The sequence below is a fragment of the Vespa mandarinia genome, chromosome 5 (assembly GCF_050613455.1).
Source record: "Vespa mandarinia isolate Hongniang chromosome 5, ASM5061345v1, whole genome shotgun sequence".
NCBI classification, from domain to species: Eukaryota; Metazoa; Arthropoda; class Insecta; order Hymenoptera; family Vespidae; genus Vespa; species Vespa mandarinia.
In genome coordinates this window covers 9,584,416-9,600,402 of record NC_140814.1, presented here as the reverse complement: position 1 = coordinate 9,600,402, position 15,987 = coordinate 9,584,416, and the positions used below count along the sequence as shown (strand labels likewise).

The window sequence follows — 15,987 nt, the reverse complement described above, 5'->3', positions numbered from 1 at the left end:
AAAAATTGAAAACAAGATTTATCTATCCTGTTTTTCTTTTTCTTTTTTTTCTTTTTCTTTTTTTTTTCTTTTTTTTTTATTTTTTTTTTTTTAGTAGATGATTAAAATGAAGACTTTAAAATCATTTCAAAAGTAATCTTTATACAACCGTATACGTGGATACAAATAAATTGCTTATCCGAATATCTGTCTTACGTACTATAAAGCTGCTGGAAGATCCACAATAGTGAATTAGAAAAGTCTTTTGTAATAACGATTAATTATTGTATTGTTGTTTTTGTTGTTGTTGTTGTTGTTGTTGTTAATTCTGGAACACAAGTGGGTAAAGTATTTTATAGAAATGTGTCGTTCTAAAATGAGCGAAATATTACTTACATTTCATCAAATTAAATAGAATAGAATTAATTTCAACCTATTTCAATAATTTTCTATGTAGAAAGAAAGAACATCTAATGAAAGTTTCTAATCTATATCACCTCTTTTTTGTTCATGAATTAATCCTTATAAATCATAAATACCATTGGATGGTAAATGATTCAATGATATAAAAAAAAATATTTATAAGAACGAATAAGATAATCATAGTTCGAAATTATCTAATACGTGGAAAAAATAATCGCAACTTGTTTTATAAAACTAATATGAGTTCACGGTCATGTATATATCCAACACACTCGAGTGAACTTGTATATTATCAAAAGATCATAGATATTAATTATGTTATTAATTATAAACATACTATGCTTTAAAGAAATGCAATAGAAATGCACGAATGATCTTCGAGCAACGATAAGGAACGTTTGCGAAGTACAAGATTGATCTGTCGATCGAGGAATCAATATAAGACAAAGATCGATTCAGATCCTGGCGCGCATGTATGTATATATATAAGAAAAAAAAAAAAGAAAAAAAAAAAAAAAAAAAAAAAAAAAGATGTTTATATGATTTCTATACTAAATATAATATTATTCTTATAATTCTTTTGATAACCTCTTATACGTTCTTACGCAAATGCAATATAATCAATTATCTAAACCATACGTACTTAGTAATGTTTTACCTAAAAACTATCTTACGATTGATGACGTCACTGATATACCAAAATTATTATCAAAAATGGCAATATATCCCTCTTCTTGTTTACAAACTATCTTACGACGACTACACCGCCGACATTGTAAAATTATTATCAAAAATTATGTAAACGTATAACATTTTTTTTGTCTTTTTTTTTTGTTTTTTCTTTTTTTGTTCTTTTTTTTTCTTTCTTTTTTCTTCTTTTTTTTTTCTTTTTTTTTTCTTTTTTTTTTAACGAGTATTCTCTCGTATAATAAAGAAACATGTCAACACGAGTCACATTAGACTCTAGTCAGTCCCTTGTTAATATCTAAACTGCAAAATATAATTAGATATAATTTTACAATTGCTAAATAAATTTAAGCATTGATCGGTTGAGAAATATGGGAGCTCATTTTTTTCGTAAGTTCTTCTAAAAAGTCTTTATAAAGGATACCGTCCATGTTCCACGAAAGAATATAAAGTATCCACCAATCACCAAGATCTACTTTTCTACTTATACTTTGACACGTTTCAATTGATATTCCAGGCGATGCGATATGCAACAATCTTGGTCTTACGGCCGGTGCAAATATTATAGCAGCTCTGTAAGCGACCAAACCGATCAAAAATATGGAGAGAATGATATACCAGAACCAAATGAAGATATAAGTCTTTTCGTTGACTATGTTTAGCGGTAAAACGCATAATGAATCGTGCTTCTGTATCGTACCGGAAGCACCGTATTTATGAAATATGCATTTTGTAACACGAGGGAATACGTAAACCATAGGATCAAAGCGATTCTCTTGCGGTGTATTCGATATGTGTAATACACGAAGGCCATAATTAAGAAATTCTCCATCGAAGAAACGATTCATCAGGTACAGTTGTCCAATAATGTTGACCAGGCACAAGAGCTCGCAAGCGAAGTAGTGATATACGTACTTTTGATGCCTCTGAAAGAACAAATAATCGCTGAGTTAACTCGAATTGAACTCAATGAGACCAAATTGAATCTAACGGGAGCATCTCTGCATATGTACATCTCCCCTTTCTTTTATTTTTCTCTAATTATTCATATACAAAATAAATTCTTATAGTTTACATTCCATAAACCATCATATATAAAATACGCTTCTATGCATTTTAATATATATATATATATATATATCTTTATATTTATTTATTTATTATTCTTACCGTTAAATGGGACATAATATATTCCATCAACTTGGATTTTTTCTTCTTGATGATATCTTGCTTATCAATGCCACAATTCATTCCCATGATCAATGTATTCATCAATCCACCTTCCCACATGTTCCAGAGCCATTGAGGTGTATAGCATAAAATTGCCTAAGTGACAAAAAAAAAAATAAAATAAATAAATAAACAAACAAATAAATAAAGAAACAATTAAAAAAGATAAACAAATAAATATTATAAAAGATATACTAGGTAGAAAATAAAATGATATAATATAACATAATATATAAATTAAGTTGCACAGGTTGCAACTTGATGTACCATCATAAACAGATGTCAATAAAATCTATAATAAGAAATTACAAGAAAGGATATATAAACCATGATAAAAAGGACGTGCTGTAAGATGATAGAATCAGATCGGATGCACAAATGGTAAGTCTATATATTCTTTATCGCGACCTACCATATGTCGCACGTGTAGAATTCAATGATAAAGAAGTTAATACCTGGAAGAAGAGTACGAAGCAAACCCATTGGTAGTAAGTATAGTATTTCCTTGCATTGACGTCTCCTAAATCGTTTGCTACCCCTGGATGTGCCACCTCAGTCCCCATCTACGAACATATGATACTTTGATAATAGGATGACAATGAAATCATATACCTGCATATCAACGATGAATTCAATATATATTACTAAACATGTGCTCTCTCTCACTCTCTCTCGCTCTCCCTCTCTCTCTCGCTCTCTCTCTCTCGCTCTCTCTCTCTCTCTCTCTCTCTCTCTCTCTCTCTCTCTCTCTCTCTCTCTCTCTCTCTCTCTGCTGCTTACATCACTTCGTATGTTTGAGTATAGCCCTAGGCGAGCTATTTATGACAATGTACATACACACCCACACACACACAGGACGTGCGCGCGTAAATAGGTACTTACGTACTCTTAGATACATAGATACATACATAAATACAAAGACACATACACGTTGTACATACATTTGTATATCATAGGATGGCACACATAGGATGGTACACATAGATATACAGATAGATACATACACAGGATAAATATATATATATATATATTTATCCTGTATATATATATATATATATATATATATACATACCAATATACACACAAACACACACCAAACAAACAATGGGTAAACTATTGCTCTACTCTCTTTCTCTCTTTATCTCTTAAAATTTTTTGATTTCAAATCAAACCCCATTTCTCTCGATAAATCAACGTTTTATAGCACAGCTATAAAATAGGATACTCTTATTACGAAATAAAATAAAACAAAAGTGGATATCTAAATCACATCCTTTGTGAAGATCATTATTACTGTCATAAATTCAAACAATCGATTTTGAAATCGTTTCAATACTGTCTTTATTAAACGTCTATTTTCTCCAATCAATTACGATAATGATATTATGCTGTCCAGTTTCTTGATAACTCGAATGGTATTGTTAATCTAAAAAAAATTTGTCACAATACAGGACGATCCAAAAGACACACAAATCATATAATAAATTATTTTTAAAATAAGCCAATAATTATATAAGAAAGAAATTGATTACATTTTACTATTTCTGATCTACAATAGATACTGAAAATGTCCTCCATCAATATTTATGAAAGCTTTAATAATGTTTCACAATGCTCGCTACAACCTTCCATAGTCATTGCATTTACGTTGACAATATTTATCTCTCTAGATCTTCTTCCACGTCTACTACGTACATTGAGTGTGCATGTGTTGCTTTCATAGAACATATTCTTTTAAAAGTGATCCTCAAAGAAAAAATCTAAAGAATGATCTATGTGATTTAGACGATCACAATACATGAGAAATTATGCGATTTCCAAAAAAAGAAAAAAAAAACAACAACTCTTACAACATAAATATCTTGAAATTTGTTGGGTCATGTGTCGTGCGTGCGGTGTGTGTGTGTGTGTGTGTGTGTGTGTGTATGATATATTCTAATGCTTCTATTCATCGATTTCTAATAACGATATGAACTGATTAATTAGGATTACGTGACTTCTGAATAATCGTCCATAATAAAGATAAATATAAATTAAATTTAATAATAAATATAAATAAAAAAAGAAAAGAAAATTAATTAAATTTAAATAGAGTAATAATAACAATCGATATAAATAAATCAATGAAAATTTATTAATATCAAAATATAACGAGTATGTATATTTATTAATCTTTGAATGGATAGTACACACTAACGACGAATGAAATTGACCGGAAAGGAATAAATGAACCTTAATATTCATTTCATATGTGAGTGTTACACTTACATATAAAGGAACAGGGATCTAACTGTTAAAGATACGACACTGTTGGAGGTCTCTTTGTTTATGCGCTCGAACATGAGAGCAACCACCATAAGTGTCATGAGAGCTCGCCGTTACACTCTGAATGACAAACGAAGATGTTGAGTAAGATTCAATGTTCCAAGAAGATCTCATATTATTATTACTTAGCTACTTCGAAAGGAAAAATATAAAGAAAGAAAGAAAGAAAAAAAAAAAAAAAAAGAAAAAGAAAGAAAGAAAGAAAGAAACTGTATTCTCTTCACTTAGAACACTTTCTTTTACTTTCGTCGAAATTATAATAACTTGCTAAAGATTAAATTATAACAAACGAAACTATATTCTATTCACATAAATTTTATATTTTAAACGTTCACGGTGTATTAAAAAAAAAAAAAAAAAAAAAAAAAAAAAAAAAAAAAAAAAAAAAATAGATCCGATAGATAGATTGATATCGATAGAAAGTTTTCTACGTCTATAAGAGATATACATAGGGTGTTGAAAAAAAAAAAGCCATTTAATATTTATACAATGCATAGAATACTATCAAATAAAAAGTCCTAGTAAATATAGATCGTAAGATCAATCATTTCTAAAACATAAACATTTTTGTACGTTAGTATCATGATTGATCTATTAATTTTTATCATAACGTGCAATATTATCTTTAGTATTTATAAATCGCCTTTCGAATGTCATCAATCAATTTTGAAAATTAAAACATCGGCAAATTGATCAGTTGTCATCAGCATGAACATTTTTATATGGAAAAATTTTCCCAATTGATAAGTTCCCTCCCTCTTTATACGTCCTGTTTCTAAAAATCATCTTTCTAACGTTTTCGCGAATCAAACTGATTTCGATTCAAAGATGAATCGGACGTAATTGATTAATTTTAGTATCCTCAATCCCCTCCCCTTCCCCTCCCACCCCAATTTGAGAACTCTTTGGATTTCTTTTTATCGGGATTATTTAAAAAAACAAAATATATTCTTCGCCGATATATAAACTTCGAAGAATTACGAAACCTTACTTGCCAATCCTTGTGAAATTATCCAACAAAGATGTGGAATTTTCGAAAGGATTCCATGACTCTGTGAGAAAAAGATACTACTAAGTGTGTATGAAAATGATGAAAGGAGAATAATGTAAAAACATATCTTCTGTAAATAGAAACGATTGGTAAGTCAATCAGAAATAATTTATCTTCTTACCTATGCATACTAAAGATTTTTTTTTTTTCTTTTTTTTAGTACAGTTGTGTTCTATACACTGTACTAAAAATATTGAATGTTTTTCTTTTTTCGTTTTGTACACCGTGTATACGTTTAATCGATCGATCGACTTGCGAAAGTCCAATGTAAGAGCAAAATCATTGGACCACGAATAATCTACACGTAATATAAATGACGCAATTCTTTCCAAAAAAGTACAACGGTTTTTTCTTTTTTTTTTTTTTTTCTCAATGTTTTCACTCGTCGAAACGATTTAAAAAAGCCGCGCTTTTATACAGACTACGAAAAAGAAAAACAAAAGAACGACGAGGGAATCAAAAGACGATCGCACGTGTTAAATAAGATAACCTTATTTTTTTTTTCTCCCTTTCCTGTAAACAATTTCCTGTTCTCCATTAACCTAATCGTAATTATACGAAGATATACGATTATCCGTATGTAAGCGATAAGACTGACGGCGATATAATTAAATGATCTAATAAGACATATTATTATTATGAAATACATTTAATGTAAGTATACATCGAAATGATTTAAAGTAAAATTATATACGCAACAGCACGTCATCATTTATGATGATAGTACTACATACGTATGTACAGTTTAAATGATTGACAAGAAAGTTAGAAGGGAAGAAAAAAAGGATAAATCTTTTTCATTTTTTTTATTTTTTTTTTTCTTTTTTTTTTTCTTCGAGACAACTTCCACTATCTTTTGTAAAAGAAGAAAAATATGTATGTACGAATTAACATAACGAATATCCACATATCTTCGCTCGCAAATATCTCCTTTTTCGTTATGCAATATTCTAAAAATACTTTTGAAAGAATAAACACGAAGGAAATACACGATACGATTAAAAAACCTTCCGATTTTGCATTGATTTCAGATATCTGTAAACGATATATATCCTATAACGCGAATAACGACCCTTAAAAAAAAAAAAAAAAAAAAAAAAAAAAAAGAAAGAAAAAAAAGAAGAAAGAAAGAAAGAAAAAGAAAAGAAAAGAAGGAAAAATCTCGATGTATCAATGATCTCGCGGTTGTTGATACTCGCCATGCATACACGTATACGTAATCATATCCTAAAAGTAGTTGAATTCGATCCTTAGTCGTACATTTTTAATAGATACACTTTCTCGTTGACCAATATGTCGCGAATTGATCTGATTCGATCGTTATAGAATAATTAATGTAGAAAAAAAAAAAAAAAAAAAATTTCAACGATTAATCACAATGACAAATTGTTACTTTCGAAAATGAAATCGAACGTGAAGAGTGGAGAACATTTTTTTATACTAATTATTCGTATACCAAAGAAACTTAAAACAATCGATAAATAACTTCTAACGGCATTGCTTATTGAAATAAATCTCAATTCAAACGTGACCACTCGCCATTACCTTTGTTGAATGGATACATTCTATTAAGTTATTTAGTAATGGTTATAAGCATATTGACACATATGAATGCTCTCTTCCAGAGATTGATTATGAAAAGAAAATTTAACCTAAATAACATTTATCACGAGTAAGAAAGAACGTAGGGTATCATAAATGGAGGGGAGAGGGAGGGAGGGAGAGATAAAGGGTGGGGATAAAGGAAAGAAAATTGCGGGTCGTTCAAAAAAAAAAAAAAAAAAAAAAAAAAAAAAAAAAAAAAAAGAAAAAAAGAAAGAAAGAAAGAAAAAAATAGGAAAAGAAAAGAGTGCGATATTAAAATAAAAGGGTGAATTGCAAAGAAGCGTAAACCCACCTGTCGACTGAAGGCGTCCGGCATCGTGAACGTTGAGGTTATCCAACAGTAGGTGTTGATGACATGTTGTGGCAGGCCATGACCGACGATACATGAGATTGGATTTCCAACGAACTGATTCGCGGTGATTATTATTGAGCAAGTTAAAAGCACCACCGAAGTAAAGTTATTATGTATGCGAAAGAGCAAAGATACGGTGGAGACTTCTTGCCATTTGAGATAATAGGCTAGACCACCCAAAAGCCTAAACATGATCGTTCTTCTTCGTTAATCACTTTTGATCGAAATTTTCTTCCTCTCTCTCTCTCTCTCTCTCTCTCCCTCCCTCTCTCTCTCTCTCTCTCTCTTTGTCTCCCTCCCTCTAACGAAAAGATTCTAACACATATATAAAATAATGACAATACCCTCCCTTGTAACAAACCGTTTAACAAAATCGTTCGAAAACTTGGAAATCAATCCCCCTTTTGCCACTGTGTCTGTCTAGTTCTTTCTTCTCGGAAAGCGAACAACAAACGACGATCCTTTTTCCCTCTTCTTTTCTCTCTTCCTCCCCCTCCCTTTTACCATTCGTTGCCCTTCACCACGCTCGAGCGCGTCGTCCTCTTCTTCTTCTTCTTCTTCTTCTTCTTCTTCTTCTTCTTCTCTCTTTCTCTATTTCTTCTCGCTCGACAAGGAGACAAGACCTCGGTCACGAATGACGTCTATGACGGAGCAACGACGAAGAGAAGACGATGATGAAACGATAGAGGTCAGCGAACGTAAAGCTAAGCAAAAGAAGAGAGAGAAAGAGAGAGAGAGAGAGAGAGAGAGAGAAAAAGAGAGATATAAAGCCTAAGCTACTAGCAACCACCACTCGTGAACGCACAACCGACCGCGTCGTCACGAATCGGGACTCGTTTGCCCGTACCGATGTATTTTTCGAACACGTGCTGCCCTATGCACGGCGCGAGCCGGATAAAACCGAGTTTAACCGAGAACGTCCGAATCGAAGTTTCTGGCGCGCGAACGACAGACTGTATTCTCTTTCTCTCTCTCTCTCTTTTCTTCCGACTAATGCGACAAACGCGCAATACATTCGAACCTTTCTCTTTCTATTTTTCTCTCCCTTATTTAAAAAAAAACGTACACTCTACTAACGTTATTTTTTTAATTTTATTATTATTTTTGTTCATTTTTTCTTTTTCTTTTTTTTTTAAATTTACCATCTACCTCGTTTTTCTTCGTCTCTCTATCCCCGAAAAATCTTGTATAATAAATCGTATAATATATATTTATATATCGGTTATTTATATATCGTTTGAGTCGTTTAAAAAGTATAGAAATAATATGAAATTGTGTAACTACCGATTCGTTACCTATCCTTTACTGCTCCTCCCTCTCGTCGTATTTATCCCTCTTTTCCTCCCTTTCTACGTCCAGACTATCCCCCTCTTCTTTCTCTCTCTCTCTCTCTCTTTCTCCTTCTCCATAGGTTTACCCTCACGCTCTTTCCTTCTCTATATCCCCCATTCTCCTTTCTCTTTCTCTCTCTCTCTCTCTCTCTCTTTCTTTTTCTTTCACTCGCCGCGATCGCGCCGTGAATCGAGTTTTATTCCTTTGAAAGCTGCCGCCGCCGACAAGATATGTAACATAAGCGTAAAGAAATCGTCCTGATTCTCTTCTGTTAAAAGTTTCTTTTTTTTTAATTCTTATTTTCTTTTTCTTTCGTAAATACGTGCCGTAAATACGCACGTAGTTTAACGCGCGTACCAGTACTCTCGAACGGCGACTGGCGAGGAACACACTGCGATCGTTTGTTGTTTCTCGTCGCAACGGGGGGAGGGGAGAAAATCGGTAGCGCAAGAGGGGCTCGACTGCGGATGCCGGGGGCTCGTCGTACTTTTACGGAGAGGGAACACGTCCAAGAGAGAAAAAGAGAGGGGAAGGGCACGAAACGAAGAGGGGAACCAGATGTGATCTCTCCCACCTCGTCTACATATTTTTTAACTACATACAATACGCTACGTATGTCTACTGTCTCTCTTCCTTTCTTTTTTCTCTCTCTTTCTCTCGTTCTCTCTCTCTCTCTCTATCTCTCTGTCTCTTTTGTTACCAATACATTACACACGAAACGAAATGTGTGCGCTAACATGTTTTGTTATTACCGTTAGATTCGACTTTTTTCTTCGTTCCACGCATCGGTCGTCCATCGATATACACATAAGGGCTTTTCTCCTCGTATTCTATGTAGGCGAAAGAAAGTAGGAGTCATGGCGATATCGAGAAAAATTAACGATCGTTATGTTTAATTCATTAATTTTAACGATTATTATCTCTTCTCGGATCGATTAAAAAATTAATACGAAACGTCGTCTCATATATCTATACGATAGATGATGATCTATCCGATAAAATCGATTGTATCTATTGATATACCTTTTTATTCTTCATCATGATACATAGATACTTGATTGGTCACTTCCGGAACTGATCACTCAACGAACCAATCCTTTACTTCAATTTTAAATTTACTATTTTCCAACGGTTAAAAGCTTTCCTAGTGTTTATATATTTTTCCTATCGATCTGAATAATAAGTATAATTATTAGAAATAAGAAAATTATATAAAATTATTTTAATATTCCAATATTTATTTTAAATAAATTAATAGGAAAAAAAAAAAAGAAAAACAAAGAAAAATTATGCAGAAAATAATATTAAGATTTGTCCATGGAGTGAATCTATCTTAGGAGATGAAGTTGGTGCTGCCAGCTATCGAAGGTATATAACATTAAAATGTATATGAAAAAGTAACCTTTATAATCCTTTTTTTTTTTTTTTAAGTTTATAAATTATAACGATTTTCGATTGGATTTATAGTAGATACAAAACCATTAAAATCATTGGTTATGTTCTTAAAAAACTTTAGAATTTTTCGCTCGAATAAATGAAATTGTTATGGAGGAAAAAAATATAGAAAGTCAGTCTGGCAACTGTACCCATATGTAAAAATATATGAAACACGTGTTACTGTCGTGCGCGCGCACGTGTATGTGTATGTGTACATATATGTGTGTGTGATGGTGTTGTGTATATTTATATCGACGATAAAAAAACGTTGACTTTTTCTGTCTCTTAATTTTAAAGGCAACGATTATATTGGTATGTTTAAATTTTGTTTACATGAATATATCTATAATTATAAACGAATCGATAAAAATTCAATGAAATTTGTTCTTGTTTATGAAAATATAATAAATCATTCTAATTACTTAATAACGTATATCTTCGGTAAATAGTACTATCCAAGGCTTTTGTAATTATCTTCGTAGAAAGTATTAAATTTTAATACTTTACAGATCTCACGTAGATCTAACGATAACTAATCACCTTGTTCAAAGGTCCTTCGGGGAAAAACTTTTCAAAAGTTCCATTTGAAATGTCCTAAATTCCTTGTCTCACTCTCCCCCCCCCCTCTCTCTCTCTCTCTCTCTTTTTCTTTCTTTTTTTCTTTGGTCTCCTTGAATTCACATCCAGTAACGACGAATACTGGCTCTGTGGTTTTGCTTTCTCCTGTTCCATAAGTCTCTTTATTTTTCTTTTTCTTTTTAACATACCACATACTATCTACCGATCATCGGAGTACTACAAAACAACGATGACTAACGATGCCTACAGAAGAAGATAGGCATACATAAATCTATAAGTATACACATACTTGTGTACATACGAGCTTTAAGTCATCGTAAATTTTAATTCTTGCTAATCACACTTGAATCATGAATTTAAATCCATCTGAACTGAATGAAATCACAGAAGAATAAAAATTCCGTTAACCTACATCATCCTTCCGTTCTCGTTAAGTTTCATACGAATAATACGTCATCCCTTTTTGTTTATATTATTTCATTTTTATTTACGATCATATAGTTATTCATAGATAAAATTTTTAATCGATTATGTAATTAAATGGATCATCATAAAGTTCGAAAAAAAAAAATTATCCAAGGAATATTTAATCTTAAGTTTATAATATAATATTTTAGGTTATGTATTTTATATATGAAATTATATTTTTCATTTATATATGGAGAATGGACGTTTAAACGTTTTTTTTTTTTAGAATTCAACAAATATCTGCAATAATATCGAATGCATTTTTATTAACATTTATAATTTTAATGATGATGAAATGTTTCTTTCAACAGGCAAACGCAAGGCGAGTTCCTGCCTACCTACGTGGCTGCATATGCTAATGTTCCCGCGTCCTCTTCACCGTACCAGAAGCAGTTCACGGACCAGATGTGCAGCATGATGCAACAGTTGTAACTTCTGCTTCAGAAAAGCAACGCGATATTGTATGCTTTTCGTCGACCGTCTATGTATCTTGACGATTACGATATCCGTCTTCCTCAACTCTGCAAGGACGATTTCAAATATGGTAAGAAACGTAGTGTCGTTTAACTTTAGTCGACGATGTTTGAATAAAATCTTAGTAGATAATGTATATAATTATTAACGAATAAATAAGAAATATTTCTCATCGATAATATTAGATACTGAAGTAATTTTGGTTTTCAGGACTTGCTTAATAAAAATGTAATTTAAAGGAGAAAAAAAAAAAGAAGGAAATGAAAAGAAAAACCAACATAAAATATTTATAAACTTTAAAAACCAAAAGGATCTTTCGTAATGAAACAGTTTACATTATGGTTTTGCGATAAACGACTTATCGTTGTACGCTTTTTGATCTTTCTATTTTATAAGGTGACGGCACCGTCACTTCGATGCTATCTACATACATAATTCCAAAGAAACAAGCTTAAGTAACGCGATCTATAACGTATGTAGGAATATATTTTAATTAAGAAAGTATAATTCTATTAAAAGATACATATATTAATCATGTACATGATCTTCAAAGATTCAAAAATCATTAGATACATAGTAAAATATAATTATTTTAGAAACGATAATTATTTTTAAACTATGCTGCCTCTTTTCGTTCATGATGAACAGTAAAATACATATGCACCTCTAAAGTAACCCTGTCATTTGATACTCCGAACTCTATGCAAATCTATATCCTCGGTATCTATTTATAAACGCACTAAAGAACGATATATCAAAGTCGATGGACGAACCACAGCTCAACAACGTCCTACGCTCCCCTACTGTGAAAACTGCTCACACTAGCTCTCTCTTTCCCTCTCTCTCTCTCTCTCTCTCTCTCTCTCTCTGTCTCTCTTTCTCTTTCTATATATCTCTATCTCTATCTCTATCTCTATCTCTCGTTTGTTCGCTCGCTTGCTCGCGTGTTTCTATATTCTACGTCCTTAGACACAATTATCTTAATTAGAGTCCGCCTATGACCAATGACAATGAGCCAGTTGTGACGTACCAATTCTACCGAAAAATTGCTCTTTCCTCAAATGTAATTACATATGTCCATAGATTTTTGTCTATCTAGATGAGTTTTCAAATTTATTACATAGTCCTTTCAACGTAAGGGACATTGATCATTTCATCACCTACGAGTGTTAATCGTTATCGTGCATTAGAAAAAACGACGGTAAAACTATTGACATGGATAATTTTCAACTGTTATTATTCTCAGAATTTATGTGGTAATCATTAACTATGATTCTCATGAAAACGTTGATTGATTTCTAACATGATATCACTTCGTTGCTCGTCCTCTTTATGAGTGTGTTTCTCATTGATTACCTACGTGTTTAGAGATCACTCGAAGGAAATATTACAATGATGAGATTTCATTGTAAATATGTACTATAAGAGTCACATGTAATAATAACATCCTGTTGTCAACATAATTTTTTTTTTTTCTATCATATATAAATATTACTATAAATATCAAAAACACGTAAATAAATGAAATCGAAAGTTATCTAAAATTTTACAAGCTATGTAAGTTGTATATTATAAATCATCACTCGAATCATGATCATAAGATGTTCCATAGCGTTGGAGAACACGCGTGCGCACTGATCTTTGGAATGTACTTGTTAGACCCGGTCAAACCGGTTCGTTGGACGTTACACGTTGAGAACCTCTGCGGGTCAATCGTGTCAATTGTGACGAATGTATGTCGAGTCTGCGGATGGTTCTTCTCTTTGGGTGCTTTAGAAATAATCTACGATCACATATTCAATAATATATCATGTATATATATATATATATATATATGTGTGTGTATAAATAATGCATATTTTTTAATTAACAAATTATAATTTATTTGACTCGACCTTGAGAATATTGCATTAAGTAACAAAATATAATTGCAAAGGAGACTTATTACATAGACGACTTCCTATAAGATTTGCATAATGTTTATAGATTTATGGAAATCGTATGTGCATATATCTCTTTGTGTGTATGTATAATACATGTGATAATGAAATGACGTTACTGTCCGAATGAATCGTTGACGGAGATATACTCAAAGAAGAGCAATACATCTGGCGTCCTACTTACAACATGAAATAATTAACGTAGTAGTAAAGTTTACGAGACATGCCTAAACAACTTCTATCCTCCAGTGTCAATATGTCAACAGAAAATAGAAATCGTTGATGAATTAATGATTTATAGCTCGTAAAAATATGAACATTGAACATTGAAGGAAAAAAATAAAAATCACAAAGTATATAAGTATAAAAGTTTAGTAGTAAAAAAAAAAAGGCGAATTTTGTTTCGAGTTGATCGACTCCATTGGTTTAACGTTCCTCTCTTGTACAAGTGGAATCTCGCGAAAGCGTATAGTATAGTTTCGAAGATAAATTTTCAAACCGGTTTCACTCTATAAGCACGGGCCAAACTCGTTGAAGAAGAAGGAATTTGAAATCATGCGACAAACACATAGTAGAAAATACGTATATAAACATCTATATAAATATATGAATATATACGTATGTGTATTTGAAGATCAAACGATCCTTCTTCTCTTACTTCTTTTTCTTTTTTTTTTTTTTCTACTATGATCATTCTCGATCATCGACGAACGAAGCCATTTTTTTTATTCGCAGAAGAACCACAAGATACAAATCCTGATGTCTCGCTCAGATATATCCTACCAATCGATGTTCACTAAGTCTCCTCACGAACTTTATTCACGGACAAGTAGAATCCATATATATATATATATATATATATATATATGCCTTCAATATTTCATCAAGAAATAGCTATTATTTTGAAACTTTCTATTCTTAAAAGCATTCGAAAGAATAATTCATCAAGGAGGCATTGTTCTTTTCGTAATATCAAAAACTCCTTTAAAAACATCTAGACGAGCAATTTCTGTTGTTTCGAATAGGGCGCTACGTATGAACATTGGTATGCATAGTGAGTACATATACGAGCTGTTAGAATCACAAAGGAAGCTGGATTGGAACAAAGAAAGAAAGGAGAACCGATCAGAGACAGAAGGATCGTTCAGAAAGCCATCTTACACGAGCTTGGACAAATCAAGAATAATAAGTTTACAAGTTCGTCGACTTGTCTTTTGTTGAACACGAACGTTTTTTCTCTTTCTTTTTTTTTTTTCTTTTTCTTTTCTTTTCTTCTCTTTTTTTCTTCTTTTTTCATGCAAATTACTTCGAAGAAATTCCAATGGAATTTTAGAAAAACGCATTCGATTTGGAAAGAAAAAAAATGAGAGAAAGAGAAAGAGAAAGAGGAGAGAGGGTAAAAGAGAGAGGGAGATAGAAAGAGAGATACGATTTTCGAAAGTTAGTCCGATGAGAGCTGAGAGCAATGTCAACCGCCCACGCAGAAAAGACTAAGGGCTCTAAAGGAGGAGACTAACTCAAACGAGAAAGCATCCAGCTGCTCTCCAGACTTCTCTAGCATCTCTACGAGAGTTCTGCTTTTATAGCCTCAACTAAAGCCGGTCTTTGTTCGAGGGACCACCGAGATACGGCCCACGCGGGCCTTTCATATGAATAATACCTGAACTCGTGAGACCCAACCATGCCGAGTCAAGGGGCTGAGTTACAGTTATATACGTGTCCTATGTACATATATATATATATATATATATATATATATATATATATATATTTAAGTATATAACGCAACCCAGAGACTCGTAGACTTGGAAATATTCTCTCGATAATATTGAAATTTTTCCCCTACAATTCCAATTTACTCTCTCGATAAATCACAATTTTAATTAAGTGTTCGTTCCCACCGATACTTCATTCGTTATCAAGGATAATTAATCGTTGTTGATTCGTCGATAGATTTATCGTAGCTTTCTATATGATCGCTGTCAATCAGAGGAACTTTATCCTTTCTGTTATTCGTGACTAATAACGCTAAAAGACGGAAGAATTGAAATTGATTTCCAAGTGAAATTCCATACTTTCTACGTATAGATTAGATATAATTAGCT

At 32.1% G+C, this 15,987-nt stretch overlaps 1 protein-coding gene and 1 long non-coding RNA gene across 6 annotated transcripts; one reads left to right on the top strand and one right to left on the bottom strand.

Annotated features, from left to right (window-relative positions):
- Positions 1-120: 120 nt before the first annotated feature.
- On the bottom strand, positions 121-9,347 carry ogre (optic ganglion reduced). 3 transcript variants are annotated; one of them, XM_035881779.2, is made up of 5 exons: positions 8,937-9,347; positions 7,593-8,356; positions 2,775-2,882; positions 2,260-2,415; positions 121-2,015 (listed from the first exon to the last, which is right to left on the bottom strand). In XM_035881779.2, exons 2-5 carry the CDS (start codon positions 7,842-7,844, stop codon positions 1,437-1,439), a joined length of 1,095 nt encoding a protein of 364 aa, XP_035737672.1. In that variant the 5' UTR covers positions 7,845-8,356; positions 8,937-9,347; the 3' UTR covers positions 121-1,436. The 3 variants fall into 3 exon arrangements, with proteins under 3 accessions (XP_035737672.1, XP_035737673.1, XP_035737674.1); XM_035881780.2 differs by having other exon boundaries at positions 8,948-9,347; XM_035881781.2 differs by having other exon boundaries at positions 7,593-8,293; positions 8,948-9,347.
- A 21-nt stretch (positions 9,348-9,368) lies between these two features.
- On the top strand, positions 9,369-12,669 carry LOC118448483 (uncharacterized). 3 transcript variants are annotated; one of them, XR_004840175.2, is made up of 3 exons: positions 9,369-9,596; positions 11,780-12,012; positions 12,153-12,669. It is a non-coding gene; the product is annotated as an uncharacterized LOC118448483 (long non-coding RNA). The 3 variants fall into 3 exon arrangements; XR_014982152.1 differs by having other exon boundaries at positions 9,369-10,352; XR_004840174.2 differs by lacking the exon at positions 9,369-9,596 and adding an exon at positions 11,097-11,277.
- Positions 12,670-15,987: the final 3,318 nt, after the last annotated feature.